The sequence below is a fragment of the Mustela nigripes genome, chromosome 17 (assembly GCF_022355385.1).
Source record: "Mustela nigripes isolate SB6536 chromosome 17, MUSNIG.SB6536, whole genome shotgun sequence".
Taxonomy (NCBI): Eukaryota; Metazoa; Chordata; class Mammalia; order Carnivora; family Mustelidae; genus Mustela; species Mustela nigripes.
The window spans coordinates 10511927-10532179 of record NC_081573.1 but is presented as its reverse complement, the minus strand read 5'-3'; the positions used below and the strand labels follow the sequence as shown (position 1 = coordinate 10532179).

General features: G+C 56.1%; 2 protein-coding genes across 3 annotated transcripts; both read left to right on the top strand.

Annotated features, from left to right (window-relative positions):
- Window positions 1-5613: 5613 nt before the first annotated feature.
- On the top strand, window positions 5614-10453 carry SBK3 (SH3 domain binding kinase family member 3). Its single transcript, XM_059383414.1, has 4 exons — window positions 5614-5658; window positions 6140-6326; window positions 6830-7032; window positions 8352-10453. The coding sequence occupies exons 1-4, from the start codon at window positions 5614-5616 to the stop codon at window positions 9039-9041; spliced, it is 1125 nt and encodes a 374-aa protein (XP_059239397.1). The 3' UTR covers window positions 9042-10453.
- A 798-nt stretch (window positions 10454-11251) lies between these two features.
- SBK2 (SH3 domain binding kinase family member 2) lies at window positions 11252-15892 on the top strand. 2 transcript variants are annotated; one of them, XM_059383976.1, is made up of 4 exons: window positions 11252-11338; window positions 12414-12668; window positions 14238-14440; window positions 14736-15892. In XM_059383976.1, the coding sequence occupies exons 2-4, from the start codon at window positions 12416-12418 to the stop codon at window positions 15327-15329; spliced, it is 1050 nt and encodes a 349-aa protein (XP_059239959.1). In that variant the 5' UTR covers window positions 11252-11338; window positions 12414-12415; the 3' UTR covers window positions 15330-15892. The 2 variants fall into 2 exon arrangements, with proteins under 2 accessions (XP_059239959.1, XP_059239960.1); XM_059383977.1 differs by having other exon boundaries at window positions 11311-11395.
- Window positions 15893-20253: the final 4361 nt, after the last annotated feature.

Below are 20253 nucleotides of genomic sequence, written 5' to 3'. Positions count from 1 at the left end.
AGACTTCTACAGAGATCCAGTAGGGTCACCCTGGACACTGTCTGCCAAATCACGTTTCCATTTTTCCAAAAGTAAAAAAGAAAAAAAGGTGAAAATAATTTTGATGCTTTCTTGGGTTCAGCATAGGGAACCTCCTTATTCCTGTCTCTCAGTACACTTGAGTCTCCTTCTTTGTGGTGGTTGTGGTCTCTGAAGTCGTAGTGACCGTGGAATCAGTGAAAATGGAAACATTGACCCTGGGTAAGGACGGGGTTGGGTTCCTATAAGCATTTGTCACACTATCCTCATTAATGGGTCAGTACATAACCTTGTTTCGCGTGTGTTCTGTTTGAGGACACCTCGCCTGATAGACACTGTTGACTCGCTCATGCTGAGTTCAAGGCCAACAGCACCATTAACTCAGGCTGGAAGGAAGCTCAAGGAACACAGATCTTTCTGTGTAAGACACATCCCAGCATTCTGGGACTGCTGTGCTTGGGGGCCTCTTACAACCATGAAGTCAACAACAAAAAGGCACAATACTGCGAAAAATGTGGCATTAGCCAGAATACCAGAGGGAGGGTGAAAGGTGTTTGCAGGGTGACGGGGGAGCAAGGAAGCCGAGGGTCCCCGCACGCAACACAGCAGGCTCAAATTCTCACTGCCCTACACCTGCCCACTCGGATCTGAGGACCGCAGGAAACTTAGTGGGTAGATGAGTTTGCAGATACGAAATCCACAAATAATGCAGGGGACCATATACGCAAAACATTGCCACGGTGCATGGAATTAATAGAAAAGTTGTCAGGGAGAGAGCTTTCTTCTCTCTGGAGCTAAGTCTTTGAAAGCCACGGTCTGTTTTGCACTCCCAGGAGTTCTCAATTTGGACCAGCAACGTTTCAAGGGCTTAAGAGCCACATGTGGCTGGTGGCTTCTGTATCACACGGTGCCAGTCCCTATGGCTTTCTTCAGATTCTCAGAGGGGCCTATGAACTTTAAAGAATGACAATAATAGGGCGATGCCAGATAGAACCCCCTCAGAGAGCGCGCGACAGTACCAAAGTGAGCCCCTTAGCATGGGGGGAGCACACGGGAGGGAGAATATTCTTTGCATCCCGGCTTGTAAGAGCGCAGGATGGGAGAGACATAAAGGATCCATCATCCACAGAACCGGATCCCTGGAAGAGGGCAGCTTCACGGGCTAGAATACTCAACATCCCTGCCAAGCACAGAGCCTGAGCTCCGTGTAACCACACAGATGAAGTTTGCAAACTCGGGGTTGAGCTGGTGAGGACAAAAGCCAGCTGGGGAAGGTCACCGATGTGATACTATTTATACAACATTTAACTACAGGCATGGTGAACCCCCTATTGCAGCTATGTGTTTATCCATACATAGCAAATGCACTTTTCTCATGAATAACAAATACCTCTTTAGTGATAGTGGTTACTTCAGGGAGGGAGGGGGAAGATTTGGACTGGGGTAAGGACAACACAGGTTCCAATTATAGTAGAAACGTTCTCTTTCTTCAGCTGGACAGTGGTGGACAGACAGGTACTCATTAGGTTATTTGGGATTCTTTGGGTGCATTGGCTAAAATATTCCACAGCAAGGTTTTCTGTGCCTATGAAGAAGCAGGCTCCCTGCTGAGGGGGGAGCCCGATGTGGGGCTCGATCCCAGGACCTTGAGATCATGAGCTGAGCCGAAGGCAGACGCTTAATGACTGACCCACCCAGGCGCCACTCATCTATTATTTTATTTGGTAATATTTATTCAATATTTATGAGCCAAGGGGTACCATGGGGTACCAGAGAGAAAACAGAATTATGTTCTCAGAACCAGGAGTGAAGACAGCCCAGGCTTCATCACCAGACTGTCAACTGTACCACAATAACGATTAAAAGCCAAGATTTTGATTTATCAGTTTGTCATCTTATTCTTTCTAGACAAAACAAATCAATTTAATCTTATCACTTTTTTTTCTTCTTCAATTATCTTTTTTTTTTTTTTTTGGCCTGGCACTGGGGTGGGAGGGCAAGTGGGTTAAGTTGTCAAGTTCACAGTCTTTGAAGTGTAACTCAATTTTTTATGTAATCTTTCCATATATATTTTATTTAGTAAACTTATTTGGAAAAAAATATAAAATATATAAATAATAGGGTGCTCAGCTGGCTCAGTTGGTGGAGTGTGTGGCTCCTGATTTTGGGTCATGAGTTTGAGCCCCACATTGGGTGTAGAGATTACTTTAAACATCTAATCTTTAAAATACGTATATAACCAGGACACCTGGGCAGCTCAGTGGGTTAAGCATCTGCCTTCGGCTCAGGTCATGATCCTGGGGTCCTGGGATCGAGCCCCCATCAGGATTCCTGCTCAGTGGGGACACTGCTTCTCCCTATCCCTGCTGCTCCCCCTGCTTGTGCTCTCTTGCTCTCTCTCATAAATAAATAAAATTAAAAATCTTTAAAAAATAACAATTTAAAAATATATAAGATATATACACTACTATGCATACGATGGTACATACTATACATAATATATTATACAAGGTAATGCAGGTTACATCTATTATTCTATTATATACAATATGTAACATATTATAAATGTAACACATACTGTAATGTGAAATGTCTCTCACTCAGAGAACGCTCTGGGTAGAACCTGCAATTGCTCGCATCTCATAAGGAGGACACTGAGGCATGGGGGCAGTTGGACACTTGTGGGAGAGTACTTGCTGGGCCAGGAGGGACTGAACTAGGACAGTCCCCCGAAGAGCCCCTGGGGACAGGCGGAGGGGACGGGCTGGAGGCCTAGAGGCCAACTTTAATGAGGGTGTGTGCACCTTGGGGGCCCGGACTGGAGCGTCCCCGGCCTGCACCCGCCTTCTCCAGGTCACTCCGGGTGACCCTGTGGGGCATCGCTGCTAAATGGGGAGGTGCAAAGCTCCCTGGATCATCAGTGAGCCTCCCAGGGGGGCTGGAGTGGGGCAGTGAGGCCTGCAGCGTCCCCCCTCACCCTCCTCCCAGCAGACCCAGGTGGCTCCACAGCCTGACCTTCTGGCTTTAGCTGAACAGCTGCTCTGCGGTCCCCGCGGGCCCCCTGGGTACACACATCCGGCCCAAAGTCCCCAGTGGAAGAATTCGGCTCCGGTCAGACACCGGGGGGTCTGCCTTCCTCCAGCTGCCCAGCCAGGGGACAGGGAGCAGCCTGGAGGCCGCAGACCCTCGTTGGAGGCCTATCTCTTCCTCTCAGTGACTGCAGACCACTGCCTCAGTTTCCCCATCAGTGAATTGGAAACCATTGTTCTACAGGTCCACGGCTTATAGGGAGGATTCCACAAAGTCTTAAATTAAAAAAAAAAAAAAAATTCAAATAGTACAAAAGGCACAGCAACGGAAAGCTCCCCAGAAGCTGGGCGTCTTCACCCATTACTGACCCAACTGTGGCATCAACAGAGGATTTACTTGGGCAAACTGGGGCACACAGAATAGGACTGGGTGCCAGCTGGACTTCTGGAATGACTGTTCAATGCCACAAAATGCAATCAATAAAAGCTTTGCAACTGAGCTGGGAAAGATCCCTTCCGTCACAGAGCGGGAGACCGCAGTGTGGCAATGCACTCTCGAGCTGCCTGTCGTGTGTCTGACAACAGTCAGCTTTTCATGAGGAAATACGTCCAGCATAACCAAAAATAAAGAGTAAAAGGAACCTGGTGTCCGCACTTTGCTAGGTGAGCATGGCTCCCGTCGCTGCCTTCCTCCCCGCAACCCCACTCCCCGGCCATTGGTGGATGTTCTCTTGCTGGAGTATTTGAAAGCAGGCACCAGCTGGGACACCATTTCACCCAAGAAGATTTTGGTAGGCTGCAACCGACTTTGCAATACTTCATTCCGCCTGCCAGGAAACAGATACAGCGAGCACTGGAAAATGCCAACAGGAGAAGTCTGGTCAGGACGCTGGAGGGTGGGCACTGTGGGCTCTTCGGGCTTCTCTGCACATTTGCAGAGGTTGTCACCAGCAAACCCCCCAAAAATCAAAGAGCAAAGGAAGTTCTCTCTCTGCTACACGCCCCACCCCCTGCCTGGGTTCCCAGGGGCAACGTGCTCGCCAGCTTCCCCCGGGATCCTTCCAGAGTCTGGGTAGCGTCGTTGCTGTGTCTTTATTAATAGCAGGATTGTAGTAGTAGTGAAACCAAGTCGGGCAAAACTCAGGGCTGTGAGTCACTCAGACCTGGCTCAGGGCCCGCCAGATGCCTCCTCCCACTCTGACCTTGTGCAAGGCAGTCTCAGCTCCCAACCTCAGTCTCTTGCTCTGTAAACTGGGGATAAATCCTTACCCTTGTTGGATGGCTGGGAGGATCCAGGGTAAAGCCCCACCCCAGCCCCACACAGAACCAGGCTCAGGGCAGGTGCTGAGAACATAAAAAATTCTTTTCCCCAGTGCATCACCTGGTTATTAGAGCTCCTGGGTCTGAGAGAGGAGGGACTGGGGGGCTGGACTCCTGGGTCTGAGGGAGGAGGAGATGGGGTCTGGATTCCTGATCTGAGGGAGGAGAGGCTGACGGTCTGGTATCTTGGGTCTAAGGGAGGAGGGGCTGGGGGCCTGGACTCCTTGGTCTGAGGGAGGAGGCTGGAGGAGGCTGGACTCCTGGGTCTGAGGGAAAAGGGGTCTGGGGGCCTGGATTTCTGCTTCTGAGGGAGAAGGCAGCTGGGGTGGGAACCTGGTATTAAAGAACAGGGCTTTGGGAACAGTCTCCCTTATTCCTGGAGGCCAGACTCCCATCCCATGGAGGAAGGCACAAATCATGGTGCTCTGGGTCTCCCATCCCAAGTAAGGTATGTGAAGGGGCCCTGGCTCCCCTTTTCTCACTGCCATCAGGTCTGGCCCTTGGGGGTTCACAATACATTTTGTCCCCTCTGTCCTGGGACCAGAGCCCAGAGTCCAAGCTGGTCTAAGTTTGGAAGGGGGAGGGAGGGGGGCAGCGGGTCAGAGGGGGTGAGGGAGGGGTGGGGGGGGGCAGGATGTCTCTGAGCTGTCACACACACCCCTGTCTCAGGCCCAGAGAAAGGGAGGGACAAAGGCTCTGAGAGAGAGTCAGGAACAAAGACGGGAGGAGGGAGACAGAGACACTGGGGAAAGCAGGCCAGAGTGCAGCCAAGTGGGAGAACAGAGAAAGAGTGAAAGTGCGGGATATCCTGAACGACAAACAGTGGTGACAACAGTGGGGAGAGTGTGGGAGACAAGACACAGGATAGGGAGACCCACCCAGAGAATCGAGAGCTGGGATAGGGGCAAGACAGTGGCAGGAAGGCTGGTGGAAAGAGACTGGGAGATAGACAGTCACACAGAAGCAAAGATACCGCGAGGTTGGAGAGGGGACAGAGGTGTGAGACGGACCAGAGAAATCAGCAGGATAGTGCAGACGGACAAACAGAGACGGGGCTGTCCGGAGGCAGGAGTCCGGCAGAGGTCGGCAAAGAAATCCTCTGACTCGGACAGGCAGAGAGAGACAGAGGCTGACCCTTTCCAACGGGCTCTAGACCTCAGCTCTGTGGGGGCACAGCGGGACGCAGGCAACCCAGACAAGGGGTACTGGCTCGGGCAAGGTCCAGCGGACGCCAGGGGTCTCTGAAATGGAGCTCAGGGAGCCCGAGAACCATGAGGATGGGGACCCAGAGGTGAGAGATGGAAAACAGGGAAAGAGAAAGAGAGAGAGGCAGAAAAACAGAGTCAGAGATAGACACAAAGAGGGACATGGACAAACACAGAGGGATGGGAGAGACAGGGAAACAGAGAAACAGAGAGACCCAGAATAACACCAACCTGAGGACACAAAGCTAGACTCAGGGCAATGGACTCGGAAATAAAGAACGGGAAACACAGGGAGAGGATGGAGAGAGAGACGGGTGCAGTGGAGGTTGTGTGAGCTGAGCGTGAAGTCCCAGCCGGGGCTGGGGGCTTCTGGTGGTTCCCACAGATGGGCAGGGTCTCTGAGACAATCACCCTGACCCTGCCAGGACACAAAAACAGGTGGCCCAAGGCCGGTGAGTCACTGTGACTCATCCTTCTCCCTGGGGACAATGACCCCATTACCCTGGCACCCCACCCCAGCCCTGGGCTGGACCTCCAGTTTCCCCCACCACTCTGAGGGGGCCCCAGACTCACCCCCTCCCCACCTTTGCTCCTCTCCGACAGGAGGACACAGCTACAGCCCTCCAACGGCTCGTGGAGCTGACAGCCACCAGGGTGACCCCAGTGAGGAATCTACGTGTCCCGTACCGCCTCATCCGAGAGCTCGGCTCTGGCTCCTATGGCCGCGTACTCCTTGCCCGGCCTCGCCAAGGAGGTGAGTTTGGCCACCAAAGGGCAGACTCCAGCATGTCCCTAGAATAGGATTCTCAGAAGCCACAGAGACAAGGGGCATCCCCAGGAGATGACAGGAACCCTGGACGGGGGCACTCAGAAAGTTAAGAGCTCTTTGATCTTCCAATAAACAGAGCTAGCCCAAGGAAGGCTGACTTGCCTGGGGCCACACAGCAAGGCAGGAGTGCAGTTATTGGAGCTCAGGTCTCCATGTTCCCTACTTGACTCAAGAGAAAACAGGCTCAGAGAGGGTAAAGCAGTTGCGTGAGGCCACACAGCCAAATAGGGAGTCCTCAGGGATGGTCACCTTTAACCCCTACTTCACACAAGGACAGACTGGAAGCTGAGAGATGTCAGACACTATTCCCTCCCATTCTTGTTTACACATGAAACATCTGAGGTTCAGAGAGGTTAAGCACGTTGCCTAAGGTCTCACAGCAAGATCAGAGCTCTCTGAGTTCCCTTCTGCTCCCCTCTACCTGGCAGGACCTGCTGTGGCCCTGAAGGTCCTTCGTCGGGATTCGGTCTTGAGGACCACCTTCCTGAGAGAGTTCTGTGTGGGCCGCTGTGTCTCTTCACACCCAGGCTTACTGCAGACTCTGGCAGGACCCCTGCAAAGCCCCCGACACTTCGCCTTTGCCCAGGAGTACGCGCCATATGGGGACCTCAGCGGGATGCTGAAGGAACGGGTGAGGCGGGTGGGGACCAAAGGCCAGAATGGCTTATCCTATGTACAACTGTCCCTAACCCATTTCTAGCTCCAATCCTGACACCCAAATCAGTGCTCAGTCTAGCCCTTCCCTAAGCCCTAGACACCCTCCTTATTTCTAACTCTCAGTGCAATCCCATGCCTAACCCTAACCTAATCCACCCAACCATCCCAACACAAGTTTGCATGGGCAGGGACTTGGGGTTGGGGTGGGAATGAGATTAGGGGTGAGATTTTAGTTCGCACCGGGATTGGGAGTGCGGGCATGCGTGGAGTTGTGTGGGTTGATTATAGATTGGTAATGGGTGTAGAAAGCATGGATGGGATGGTTGAGGATATGTATACAGAATGAGTTGGAGATCGGAGAGGAGTAATGAAGTTCTTTCTGCTGAGGAGACCAGGTCAGGACTGAATTCATGAGATTCTGAGGGTACATGAGTTTGAAGATTAGGATGGAGCCAATTTTAGGAATAAATTTTGGATTTCAGACAGGGTTAGAGATAAGCAGAGGGAAAGAAAGAAGGGAGGGAGACAGATGAATGGGCAGAGCAATGGATGGATGGATGGATGGATGGATGGATGGGTAGATGGATGGATGGATGGATGGGTGAGTGGGTGGATAGATGGATGAGTGGATAGATGGATGGAGGATGGATGGATGGATGGTTGGATGGATGAGTGGATGGATGGATGGATGGATGGCAGATAAATGGAAGGAAGCAAGGAAGAACAAATGGATGGATTTTGGATAACAAATAATTCAATACTTTATTGGATTGCTGACTGGCTGGTAGAATGGAAGCTAAGCAGAAACACTGCTGTGTAAACTTGAATGGATGAGTGGTTTGACAGATGGATTGATTTATCAATCCAATGAAGTAAACTGACTTCAGAGTGGTGTCTGAGTTAGAGAATTAAATTAGTAGGAATTCTACTAGCAGTAGAATCTAAATTAGTAGGAACTAAGATTGGGATTAAGTATGAGATTTCAGTTCCCATTGCAGATCTGGGAGATCAGGCTAGAGGAGACAGGATATGTGAGGAGGGGGTTTGAGTTAGGGTTAGAAGAAAGCTTGATGGAAGCTAAAACAGCTTCTGGTTCAGTCTGAGGTTCCGGTGATGACATACTGGGGGTTGGAATACAGAGGTTGTAACAAGGTGTGGCTGAGGATAATCTGGAGATGATGTTGGGGGACACTAGAGGTAGCCACTGGTCTGAAGTTCTGAATTCTTGAACTTCAAGAAACCAAATAAAGAAGGAGCCAAGACACCCTGACCTTCATCTCTCCTTGACCCCAGGGCCTCCCAGAGCTGCTGGTGAAGCGGGTGATGGCCCAGCTGGCTGGAGCCCTGGACTTCCTCCATGGCCGGGGGCTCGTCCATGCGGATGTCAAACCAGACAACGTGCTGGTCTTTGACCCTGTCTGCAGCCGTGTGGCCCTAGGTGACTTGGGTCTGACCCGGCCCGAGGGCAGTCCAACCCCTGCCCCACCAGGGCCACTACCCTCTGCCCCACCCGAGCTCTGCCTCCTGCTGCCACCTGAGACCCTTCCCCTGCGACCAGCTTTGGATTCCTGGGGCCTGGGGGTGCTTCTCTTCTGTACTGCCACTGCCTGCTTCCCTTGGGATGTGGCACTGGCCCCGGACCCCGAGTTTGAGACCTTTGCTGGCTGGATGACCACCAGGCCCCAACCCCCTCGGCCACCCCCCCCTTGGGACCAGTTTGCTCCCCCGGCTCTGGCATTGCTCCAGGGGCTCCTAGACCTGGATCCTGAAACGAGGAGTCCCCCACTGGTTGTCCTGGACTTCTTGGGGGATGACTGGGGGCTAGAGAGGAACAGAGAGGGACCTGGGGGCTTGGGGGGCATGTCTAGTGAAGATGGGGAGGAGGAGGAAGAGGGGGGAGCAAGCCTGGAGGAGTGGACAGATGAAGAGGAGGAGGAGGACAAAGATGGCAGGAGGATGGGGACAGATCGGGGAGCTCCCTGACCAGGTGACGGAGACAGGTGGTCAGAGTCTGGGCCAATGGCCCCTCCCCCAGTAACCCCCCCTCCCCGGCCACCTGGATGACAGCTGCTCCCTGGAGGACGGAGATGGAACACAGTGCGTCTCTCCCTGCTGAGGGCTGGACTGGGAAGCACAATTCCCCTCTCAGCAGAGGACCTGGGAGTCCAAGAGTCAGCCCCTCCTCCCTCAGACTGGAGTCCAGGCCCCCAGCTGCCTCCTCTCTCAAGGACCCTTCCTCTTCCTTCTGTCCTGACTGTGCCTTCTTGAAGGAAGGCTCTGCTCCCCGTAGACACGTTTCCACATTGCGGGGACCTGCCGAGTGCCTCTCACGGAGCTCTGACAGGGCCACTCGTCCCCACTGACACCTGGTTGACTCTTGCAATCTGTGGCACTATGTCTGAGTTCTCAAGATCCAGCTCCATGGAAACCTCACCCTCCACCTCTTCCATTTCCCTCGACTCCGGGTGACACTGGGGCAGTCACTCATCCTGTCTGGACCTAAATCCTTGCACACACACACGCACTGTCCTGCCATGGGCCCTCTGTGCATAGTGCATCCTCTCCCGAGAACTTTACTCACAGCTCAGTGCCTCCAAGCCCTCTCCAGCCTCGTTGGAACCTATACCCAGGTGACCTCTGTCTCCCATGGTTTTCGGCCTCACCTGTTGGGCTGTCCGGGGTGGACTTGGTTTTCCTTCTTTCAACATCTTTTCAGTTCTGCTCCTGCTGGAGGAGGGGTTCTGCTCCCCATTGTGCCAGCTCCCTACCGGCACGGCGAGGTGTGGGGCTGTCCCAGCTTTGTGGGCCTCGGAGTCTGCACTGAGAGCCCTGGGCCCAGCTGGGACGTTTGCCCCTCCAGCCTGCAGCATGAGCCTGATGCCTGGGGCTTCCCACCTACGGGGCATCCCAGGCCCTTCCCAAGGCCCAGCTCAGGCTCCCCCTCCCAGGGAATCTGCCCTGTGTGCTTTCTAGACTCAAAAGAGTGGGTTCACCAAGTGCTGTGTGGTGTCCTGGTTCGGACCCAGGACAGAAGGCGGTTGGCGGAAGCGCTGCTGAGACCTGATCCAGAGTCTATGCAGGGTCTAGCCTGACTGATGACTGATGACTCCTTTGTTTGGACAAATGTGCCCTTGCCTACGTGAGATACCAACCTGGTGGGGAGCTGGGGACGGCCTGGCCGTTCTCCGCACAATCCTTCCAGCTGTTCTGGAAACTGAAAACTATTCTGAATTAAAGGTTTGTTTAAAAAAAAGTGAAGGGGGGCGCCTGGGTGGCTCAGTGGGTTAAAGCCTCTGCCTTCAGCTCAGGTCGTGATCCCAGGGTCCTGGGATCGAGCCCCACATCGGGCTCTCTGCTCAGCAGGGAGCCTGCCTCCCCCTCTCTCTCTGCCTGCCTCTCTGCCTACTTGTGATCTCTGTCTGTCAAATAAATAAATAAAATCTTTAAAAAAATAAATAAATAAAATAAAAATAAATAAATAAAATGAAGGGAGTTTCACAGTGGTCATCTTGCAGCAAACCAAGGAAATAATGTGAATCCTGGGCCCCCAGCCCCTCCTCCATCAGGCCCAGGAGTGCCTACCTTGCCTCCCCCACCAACTCTGAAATCTGTAGATGCAGAATGAGGACCTCCCCCCACCCCTCCCCTCCCAGTTGCTCCACCACCTGCTTCCCCTCAGCCCCAAGTCTGACATCATCTCTCACTGCATCGTTCTGGAATCTGGTTGTCTCATTCTTTCCCCAAACAGGACCCCAGTGTCCGACCCCCTGAACACCCCTCACGAAACACTTGTGTCTGACCTGTCACTGGGGTATTGATGGGGCAGCTGGGTGGGGTTATGTCAGGGCCAAACTAGAGAAATGAGTTCATCCTCCACAGGGGCTTGGACTCCTGGTCTGAGGGAGGAGGGCTGGGTCTGGACTCCTGGGTCTGAGGGAGGAGGGCCTGGGGTCTGGACTCCTGGGTCTGAGGGAGGAGGGGCCTGGGGTCTGGACTCCTGGTCTGAGGGAGGAAGGGACTGGGGGCCTGGACTCCCTGGTGTGAGAGTGGAGGAGGCTCTGGGCCTGGGTCTGGGACAGATTTCTGGTGGCAGCCAGTTCTAGGAGTCAACACACGATGTCGCTCTGGCCCTAGTGGGGTAGAAGAGGCGGGTCTAGGGGCGGGGTTTACGACCCCCTAGGTGGGGGCGGGGTCTGCTCCTGGGCAGGCCTCTGCTGGCATGGGATCTAGAGCTGGGCACTGACCACAGCGCAGCGAAGGGTCAGGCAAGCTTGGAGAAGGTGAGGTTTGGAGGCCGGAGCGCAGGTCAGGAGGAGGCAAGGGTTAAACAGCCTGAGGTAGGCAGCACCTGAGAGTGAAGCACACAGCTGACCCAAGTCCTGGGTGCCTCAGGGGGTCAGGGGCTGAACTTCGAGGCTCTAGAATGGTTAAGTGTTAGGGAAGCAGAGTCTGGGAGTCATAAGATGTGTGAGTTGTATAACGTTCCAGGAGAGGGGTGGGCTGGCGGTCCAGACTCCATGTCTGATGGAGAAGGGGCAGGGTGCCTGGACTCCTGAGTCTGAGGGAGGAGGGGCTGGGGGCCTGGACTCCTGGGTCAGAGGGAGGAGGGGCTGGGGGGTCTGGACTCCTGGGTCTGAGGGAGGAGTTGTTGGTGGCCTGGACTCCTGGGTCTGCGGGAGGAGGGGCTGGGGGCCTGGACTCCTGGGTCTGAGGGAGGAGGGGCTGGGGGCCTGGACTCCTGGGTCTGAGGGAGGAGGAGGGGTTGGGGGTGGAAGAGTTGGACCCCAGGTGTCTCAAGGACTTGGTGCTCCCAAGTGCTTGCTCCCACCCAGGTTCCAGCCGTCCTCCAAGGCCCTGGTGTGCGTGGCTGCCCTCTCCAGCCTCTGGAGGGAGATAGCACCTGTTTGCTCTTAGGAGAAAGAGGCTACTCATCCACCCCCAGGGCCCAAGTCTGTTTGCTTTGGAAACAAGGTTGGGGGGTGTCTCAAGTTATCTGGTTCATCTTTCACCCTTGGGCCATTGGGTGGTGCCAGGATGTGGGGGCAGGGGTGAGAGCCATCTGCGACCTGAGGCTTGACCTTACCCTGACCAGCAACTGGTCTCCCCACTCCTCAGATGCTCCAATGAAGAGGGAGACTGAGTCACAATGAAAAGTGTCATTGAGCCCTTAGCCCCTTCTTCCCTCAGACCCAGGAATCTAGAGCCCCCGCTCCCTCCTCCTTCAGATCCAGGAGTCCAGGCCCCCAGACCCTCCTCCCTCAGATCCAGGAGTCCAGACCTCCGGCCCCCTCTTTCCTCAGACCCATGTCTAGCAGGACCTGGGCCCTGGGTCACTGTCTCTACTCTGCCCCACAGAGATGCCCGGCAAACAGTCAGATGAGGAACAGGTGGAGGCAGGGGCTGCCGAAAATGTAGCTGAGGAGGACCTAGGGGGCCTCACAGCAGAGGAGCTCCGGCAGGGCCAGGAGGCAGCCCTGGAGCTAGAGGACATGATGGCGCTAAGTGCGCAAACCCTGGTCCGGGCCGAGGTGGACGAGCTTTACCAGCAAGTGCGTTCCCTGGGCCAGGGCCGCTTTGGCCGGGTCCTGCTGGTCACCCATCGTCAGAAAGGTACCAGGGCCTGGAGACAGATGCAGGAGGGTCAGAGGGTGGTTGAATGGGTCACGACAGGTGCCAGCTGAGGCCGGGAGTGTCAGCAGGAATCGAGTGTTGCCTCTGCTCCCCCCACAAGGCTGTGTGTTCTTGGGGCTCTCCCCTGCCCTCTCTGAGCCTCAGCTCCTCCTTCGAGAATGTGGGTGACTGAGCATGTGTCAATGGCTATAGTACCCGAGAGAAAGGGGAGCAGACAGAGCCCTCCCTGTGGTCATCCTCTGGGGGCTGGCTTCATCTGGAACTTTCTGGCCAGGCATGCACACATCCTCTGTTGGTCCCCTGAGCCAGGCACAGTGTGGATGGAACTCAGAGTCAGCATCGACACAGGGCGCGCCTAGCAAGGCTGCCCAGGGACTCAGCCCTCAGTGCTCAGTGCTTGGAACCCAGAGCTGAGTCCGTGAGGCCTGCCTCCACGGCGGAGCTCCAGCCTGCACAGGGGGAGGGTTTTGCAAGTGCGCCCTGCCAGCTGGCGCCGAGCTCTGCATGCTGGGGCTGGGGCAGGGGTGCTGGTTGGCCTCAAACAGCAGGAGTCCACCTTCTTGAGCTCCTGGAGGCGGAAGTCCCCAAGCAGGTGTGTCCCTGTGTATCCACACCTGTGTGTCTGCGTCCGGTTCCTCGTTCTTTAAGGACACTGGTCACAGTGGATTGGGGCCCACCCCAGGGACCGCGTTTTACCTCTTTCAAGACTATCTCCAGACAGGGCTCTGTTCTGCGAAAGGCCGTGAGGACTTCTTCCACCTCTGGATTCGGGGACGGGGGTGCATGGTTCAGCCCATATCAGAGACTGATGCAAGGAGCAAGAGGTCCAGACATGGGCCCTCCTGGACTATGGAGGCACGAGGCCTAACGGGGGGCCCAGGGGACCATGCTTCGTTGTACCTCCTGGATGCGGGCCCCTGAGCCGGAGGGGTCTGGGGCCCAGCACTCACAGCCCCAAGGGACGGACGCCATCAGAATTGACAGTGGCACATGCCACCATGGCTGAGGTCCAGGGCATTGCTGCATCCAGCCGGGGGACAGAAAGACAGTGGTCCGCATGTGAGGCAAGGAGGTGACCTCTGTCCATCACTCCTGGGCTCCTGGTGAGGGCAGCGGGTGACTCTGCAGGTGAAGAAGCCAGAGTTCCTGCTCTCAGGGGACCTACACTCTTGAGAACTGTTTGCATGAAGGTTCCTTCCAGGGATGGCGTCCCTAGGGCAGAGCTTCCCTTCCGCATTCCCTGTGGCTTTGGGGCTCGGGTTTGCTGGAACCAGGAGCCAAACGAAGTCATCTGGAGTTCCGAGTGCAGTTTCCCAGGGGGCCCCCATCTGTTCCAACACAGCAGAGCAGAAAATCACCAAATGCTGCGTTACTGTTCTTATTAATTACCACGGACGGCGTTTTTGTGGCCACGCGGCATGTAGGGTTGCATGGCAGGGAGGAGGTGGCAGTGGCGTTGGGGAGAGAGTCTGGGCTGGGGGGGCAAGGGGGTGGCCAGGGTGACCCTTGGCTCCTTCACTCCCTCCACTCCTGTCCCTGCTGTCCCAGGCACGACCCTGGCGTTGAAACAGCTCCCAAAGGCGTCCACTTCCCTCCGTGGCTTCCTGTATGAGTTCTGCGTGGGCCTCTCACTGGGCACGCACCCAGCCATAGTCACGGCCTACGGCATTGGCATTGAGTCGGCCGACTCCTACAGCTTCCTGACAGAGCCCGTCCTGTATGGAGACCTCATCACCTTCATCCAGCCCAAGGTGGGTAGGTGGGCCCCTCCCTGGTCTCCTTTGGAGTTCATAGATCACCACAGAACCAACACTGTACCCTAGCGAGACTCACTCGCCCCCATGGGCTCAGCCCAGGCCTCGAGGGGGTCATGTTAGACCTCCCCAGGGCTCACAGTCCCTACGGGGCACGCTGGGCCTCCCCATGGCAAGTCTGTTGGAGGTCCTTCATTGTCCTGGGCCCCCGGGGCTGAGGAGCGCCTGCATGGTCTCAGTCCCCAGCCAGCTGTCCGCAGGGGCAGGAGGCCCTCACACCCGTCCCCTGCAGGTGGGCCTCCCGCAGCCGGCAGTCCAGCGCTGTGCGGCCCAGCTGGCCTCGGCCCTGGAGCACATCCACTCCCGGGGCCTGGTGTACCGGGACATCAAGCCCGAGAACGTACTGGTGTGTGACCCGGCGTGCCAGCGGGTCAAGCTCACCGACTTTGGCCACACAAGGCCGCGTGGGACTCTGCTGCGCCTGACTGGGCCGCCCATCCCTTACACGGCCCCTGAGCTCTGCTGCCCTCCGCCCCTGCCCGAGGGCCTGCCCATCCAGCCTGCCCTGGATGCCTGGGCGCTGGGGGTCCTGCTGTTCTGCCTGCTCACTGGCTACTTCCCCTGGGACCAACCCCTGGTTGAGGCCGACCCCTTCTACGAGGACTTCCTCATCTGGCAGGCGTCTAGCCAGCCCGAGGACCGTCCTCAGCCCTGGTTCGGCCTGACACCTATGGCCGACAGTCTCCTGTGGGGACTGCTGGACCCTCACCCCCGGAAGAGGAGCCCCGTGAGCTCCATCCGGGACTACCTGGGGCGTCCCTGGAGGCAGCAGGAGGGGGAAGCTGAAGAGGTGGAGGAGGGGGATGGCGAGGAGGATGGAGAGTGAGGGGGGCTGCCCGAGCCCACCTTGCCTGCGGAGATACGGGAACGGAACCACGTGCCCATGTCCTAAGGCTGCCTCCACCTTCTTGTGCTGCCTTTTGGCTTCTTTTTTACCCGTTTCCCTCTTCCTTTCTTCCTTACCTCCCACATGGCCATCCCTCCTGTGGCCTAGGGGGCCCCTGAGACAGCTGCATGCCTGTCCCACCATCGCCGTTCCCCAAGGCTTTGGCACCTGCTTTCCCCCCTGCCCGAAATCCTGTGGCTCCTTCCCTCGCCTCCCGCACACCCTGGGTGCTTCAGCTGCCCTGCTCAGTGAGGCCTGCCCTTGGCAGGCGAGGTCACCGCCCCTGTGTTCCCACCGCCTCCTTCTCCTCTGCTCCCTGCCCTCCGGGACACTCATCCCCTTCCAGCTGTCAGCTTAGGTCCATGTGGTTCTTCTGTGTGTCCTGCGGGGACAGGGGTCCCACCTGTCCTGTGAGGTGCCCCATGGAGCCGGCGCAGTCCTGGCCCAACAGAAGGGCCTCAGAGATGTCTGCTCAATAAATGCACCTGTCTGGTTCTGTGTCACCGCCTCTGTGTCCCTGTCTTCCAGTCCCGTCTCTCCTCCTGGGCCGGGTCTCCCCCACTCCCCCAGCCCTGCATCTTCCGCCCACAGTCTGGGCTGGCCATCGCCCTCTTTTCAAACCTAGCTTTACCCGGCACTTTGGTCTCCATGATGCTGCTGGTCTGTTCCTGTGGGGAAGACCCGACAGCATGTTGTCAGGGAGAGACCCGCAGAAGCCAAACATGGCCGCACGGTGTGGCCGTGCCTCATGCCAGAGGCTGGCGTGGATGCATGTCAGGACTGGGAAAGCCCGTCTCTGCGCGGGCCCACGTGTTAGCAGAGGCCTTGAGCATCAGAGCTGCTACGGACGGGCACTGCGGCTGGACTGCGGTGGGGATTTCTGCAGAGGTGTGTGTCCATAAGCCTCTGGGCCCAGGGCTGTGCACAAGTCGTGGTGTGTGGGGGGGACACGGTGGGGTGTGACTGTCCTGGCCTGTGTGGGTGATGTGACTGTGTGTTTGATGGGTCCGAGTGTTTGAGCCTGTGTGTGAGGGGACAGCACGGAAGTCTGCGTGTGCTTGGCCCTGCATGTATGGACATCAGACCTGGGTTTGTGTGTCCACAGGACCTTGAGCAAGTGTGTGTGTAGCCGGAGGAGAAAAGTCACCCAGACACGGCTGCCAGTCACCAGCTGGGCCCCTCTCTCCTTCACACTTTCCCCCCACCCTCACCCCGGCCCCTTCTTGGCCACTGCCCTGTTTGCAAACACTCTGTCTTCCTCTCCTCGCCTTCTTTGGCCTCCCGCCCAGAGCAAGGTTACAACTCAGAGCTGGATCAAGTGTCACTCTCTCCCAGGCCCATACCACCCCCCCCAGGGCCCCTGCTGTGGCCTCCTAGGTGTTGCCTGGACTTGGGAGGGGGGTGTTAACAGCGCCTGTGGAGTGACCCCAAAGACCCTTGAATCTAGTTTCAATAGAGAGGACTAGGGACACTGGCCCCTGTCCTGGGCAATCCAGGTGGGCTTCCTGGAGTAGGGGATACTGGAAAGAACAAGACAGGGAGGTACATAGTGGGGGGGAGGGGGGAGCAGGATCAGGACCTTCTGCCATCTTATCCATGAATGTGAAGTAGCACGAACCATCAGGCCAAGAATGTGTCCCAAAAAAGCTGGAGGCGGCTGGGGCAGGGTGGAGCTGGGAAGGGGGGAGTGCAGATGGGCAGGGGCAGGCAGGGGCAGGGGAGGCTGCAGAGGGTGTTAATTGGTGGCAGCAGCTGAGGATTAACTGGGAGGTGATAATGACCCAGTGGGGGGCCCCAGGGCAGGGTGGGAGGACGAAAATTCCCAGAAGGCCCGAAGGGACCCGGGGCAGTGCTAATTAAGTATTATTTACTTAATTAAGTAAGGCTTAATCCTAATCATAATACTTAACACTGACAAAGCAGCATGCTCCTCACTCCTCCAGCTCCCCCCCCCCCCCCAAACCCCCTCGCTCCCCCCCCCCCCCCCCCCCCCCCCCCCAGAAACGTTGGCTCACCTGCTAGGACCCTCTTCAGTTCACGGGTCGGGGTGCATGGGTGACCAAGGTAACACCTGAGCTCCCACCTGGATCAGGAGCAGGAGCAGAGCCCGGAGCCAAACCCAGACTGGGTCCTGCCCAGGGACCATGGTCTTTAACTTCAGGGTGTTCGGCTGCCATCAGTGGCCAAAGGGGTCCCACACAGAAGGCTGGGGTGCATGTGGCGGGCTGCGTGATGGTATTGTGTACGTCTGAATGTGCAATGCGAGCGTGCATGGGGGGTTGTGAGGCGGCCGTCCCTCCCTGGGAGGACACGTGCGTTGGGGCAGGTAAACCGTCGGGATAGAAGAGGTGGGCTCAAGAGGCTTCCAGACTCACTGCCATGTGTTAGTGAGGACGTGGAGAGGCTAGAATCCCAGTGCAGTGCGGAGGGAGTGTAAAAAATGGTGCAGCCATCGTGGGAGACAGGCTGGCCTTTGTCAGCTCATCAGACACAGAACCACCACGTGGCCCGGCAATTCCACTCTGAGGTTCGTGCCCACAAGCAACGGAAAGCATGCATCCACACAGATATTCTAGTACGTTACTCAAAAGCCAAACCATGGAGATGATGAAGTCCCAGAAGAAGAGGGGGTGCAAGGCGCCAGCTTTTGCTTTGTCCTCAGCCAGCCTCCTGCTTCCTCATCAGAGACAACCCAAGTGTCTGTCCACAGCTAAGCAAACACAAGGTGGTCCATCCAGACTCTGGACTAGTACCCCGCCATGGGAAAGAACGAAGCCCCAACCCGTGCCAAACCACGGGTGGACGTCACCAACGCCGTGAGAAGAGAGAGGTCAGCAGTGCAAGATATGCCACTGCAGGACTCCATTCTGAAAATGCTCAGAACAGGCAGATGCGGGGGTGGGTCTGTCAGGGGGAGACAGGGAATGACGGGTAAGGGGCACAGCTTTTCTTCTTCGGGGGGCGTGGTGGTGGACTCGTTAGATTATGGTGAGTGCTGCACAACTCTGGATATATTAAAACCACCGAATTGTACATGGGGAAAGGGTAAATTTCATGGCATGCAGATTTCATCTCAATGAGGCTAAAATACCACAAAAGAAGCATTTCTAAGGTTCTCATGCCTTAATCAGTTCCTTTCCTTCTCCAGCCCTCTGAATTCCCATCAAAGAGAAAAGAGAAAACACTGCTCTCCTCATAGTTCTGAGTCAATCACAAACCAGGGCCTTAAACACAGAACCTACTCCCCGCTCTGTCTTACAGAAAAGACCACTGAGGCCCCAATGGGAAGAAACCTACTTTCTAATGACCAGCAAGTCTAAAGATGGAAGAGTCTGAATTCAAACCCAGATCTTCACCCCAGCCCAACACCTCTAAAGTGTACCCAGCTGGTGGTTGCCAAGGACACTCTGCCCTACCCCCTAAGCTGGGACCTCAAGCTTGCAAGCAGGACCATGTAGATGTCCAGTGTAAAGTGAAAATGTGGGGCTTCTTGGTTCAAAAAAAAAGTTTTTCCTTTCCTTCTCCCTCTCTGCCATTTGCTAGTGATGCCATGCCCTCCCCTGGGCCTGGGGCATGGAGCTACTCGCTGGGGATGGGGTCCTATGACCAGAACCCATCAGGGAAGTGTCTTTGCATGAGCCCGCGCTCCTTCCCCATCAATTTCACTTAGAAAACTCAGGATCAAAAATCATGAAGAGCATCAGCAGAGTGTTAAACCAACCCACTGGCACCCCACCTGCAAGCTGCTTGCAGCGGGGAGCAGGCCAACCCCGGGGGCCAGAAGGGGCCAACCCAGCAAACCTCTGAGAACAAGCTTTGGGGCAGAGTCCCTGCATGTGGGTGCTGGGGCACAGATAATGCAAATAGCTTGAGCAGCGCTTCTCAGACCTCCAGCTGCCAGCCACAATGACCTGCCGGCTTGCTAAACCGTGGATTCCAATCTGATCCGGAGAGTCTGAGGTGGTGCTGGTGAGGCCCATGTTCCCAGGGCATGGGCCACACTTGCTGGTGCAAGGGACACAATGTTAGAATACTGATCTTGCGTCCTCACTGATCTCTTATTAACACTAACCATTTGTGCGCTGAATGCTCCGGGGTTTTCTACATGGACAGTCAGATTGCCCACGGGAAAGGACAGATCTGTGTCTCCACGCTTCCTGGGATTAAGGTAGCCCCCTCTGCTCCTATTCTGCTAAGAGTGTGTGTGTGCGTGTGTGTCTGTGTGTTCACCATGAATGGCTGTTAAATTTTGTCAAATGTGTTTTTCTGCAAAGGTCAAGATCGCTAGGCTTCTGCAGCTACTGTTCTGGGCTTGTTGCAAGCTGGCAGGCACAGGATAGGGCTCAGCTGTCCCATGGGAGGTGTCCAGGTCAGGGCCAACAGTAGGTGGGGGCTGGTCACCCACCCTGGCCCTGGGCCCTAGGGCCAGATGTTTGGGCTTAGCTGCCTGGCCAAGCAGGGATAGAGTGACCGGATAATTAAGCACCCGCTTCTTCAGGGCTGGCAGAAGGTTGTAGAGGGTGGAGGGACCTGGGGCCAGAGTGCCCAACAGCCAGCCACCCTACCCTCCCCAAATCCGGCTCACAGATGGGAGCCTGGAGCCTAAACTCCTAGTGGGGCCCTCAGGGGGGACCCAGAGTTGGGGTGTGCCTGCTCCCAACTTCAAATAGGGAAGCAGACCCTTTGCTCCCAGGTCGGTGTGCTGTCCTCTGAGCCCCTGACTGCCCAGGAGGGCAAGGGGCAGGCAGGCAGGGGCCCCCTCAGCCCTCCCTGTTTACTAGTCAGCAGTTATTTAAGTCTGGGGCTTAATGAGACCCGGGGAACAGAATTCTCTGCGTGCTTCTTTGCTTGTTGGCGGGGGCAG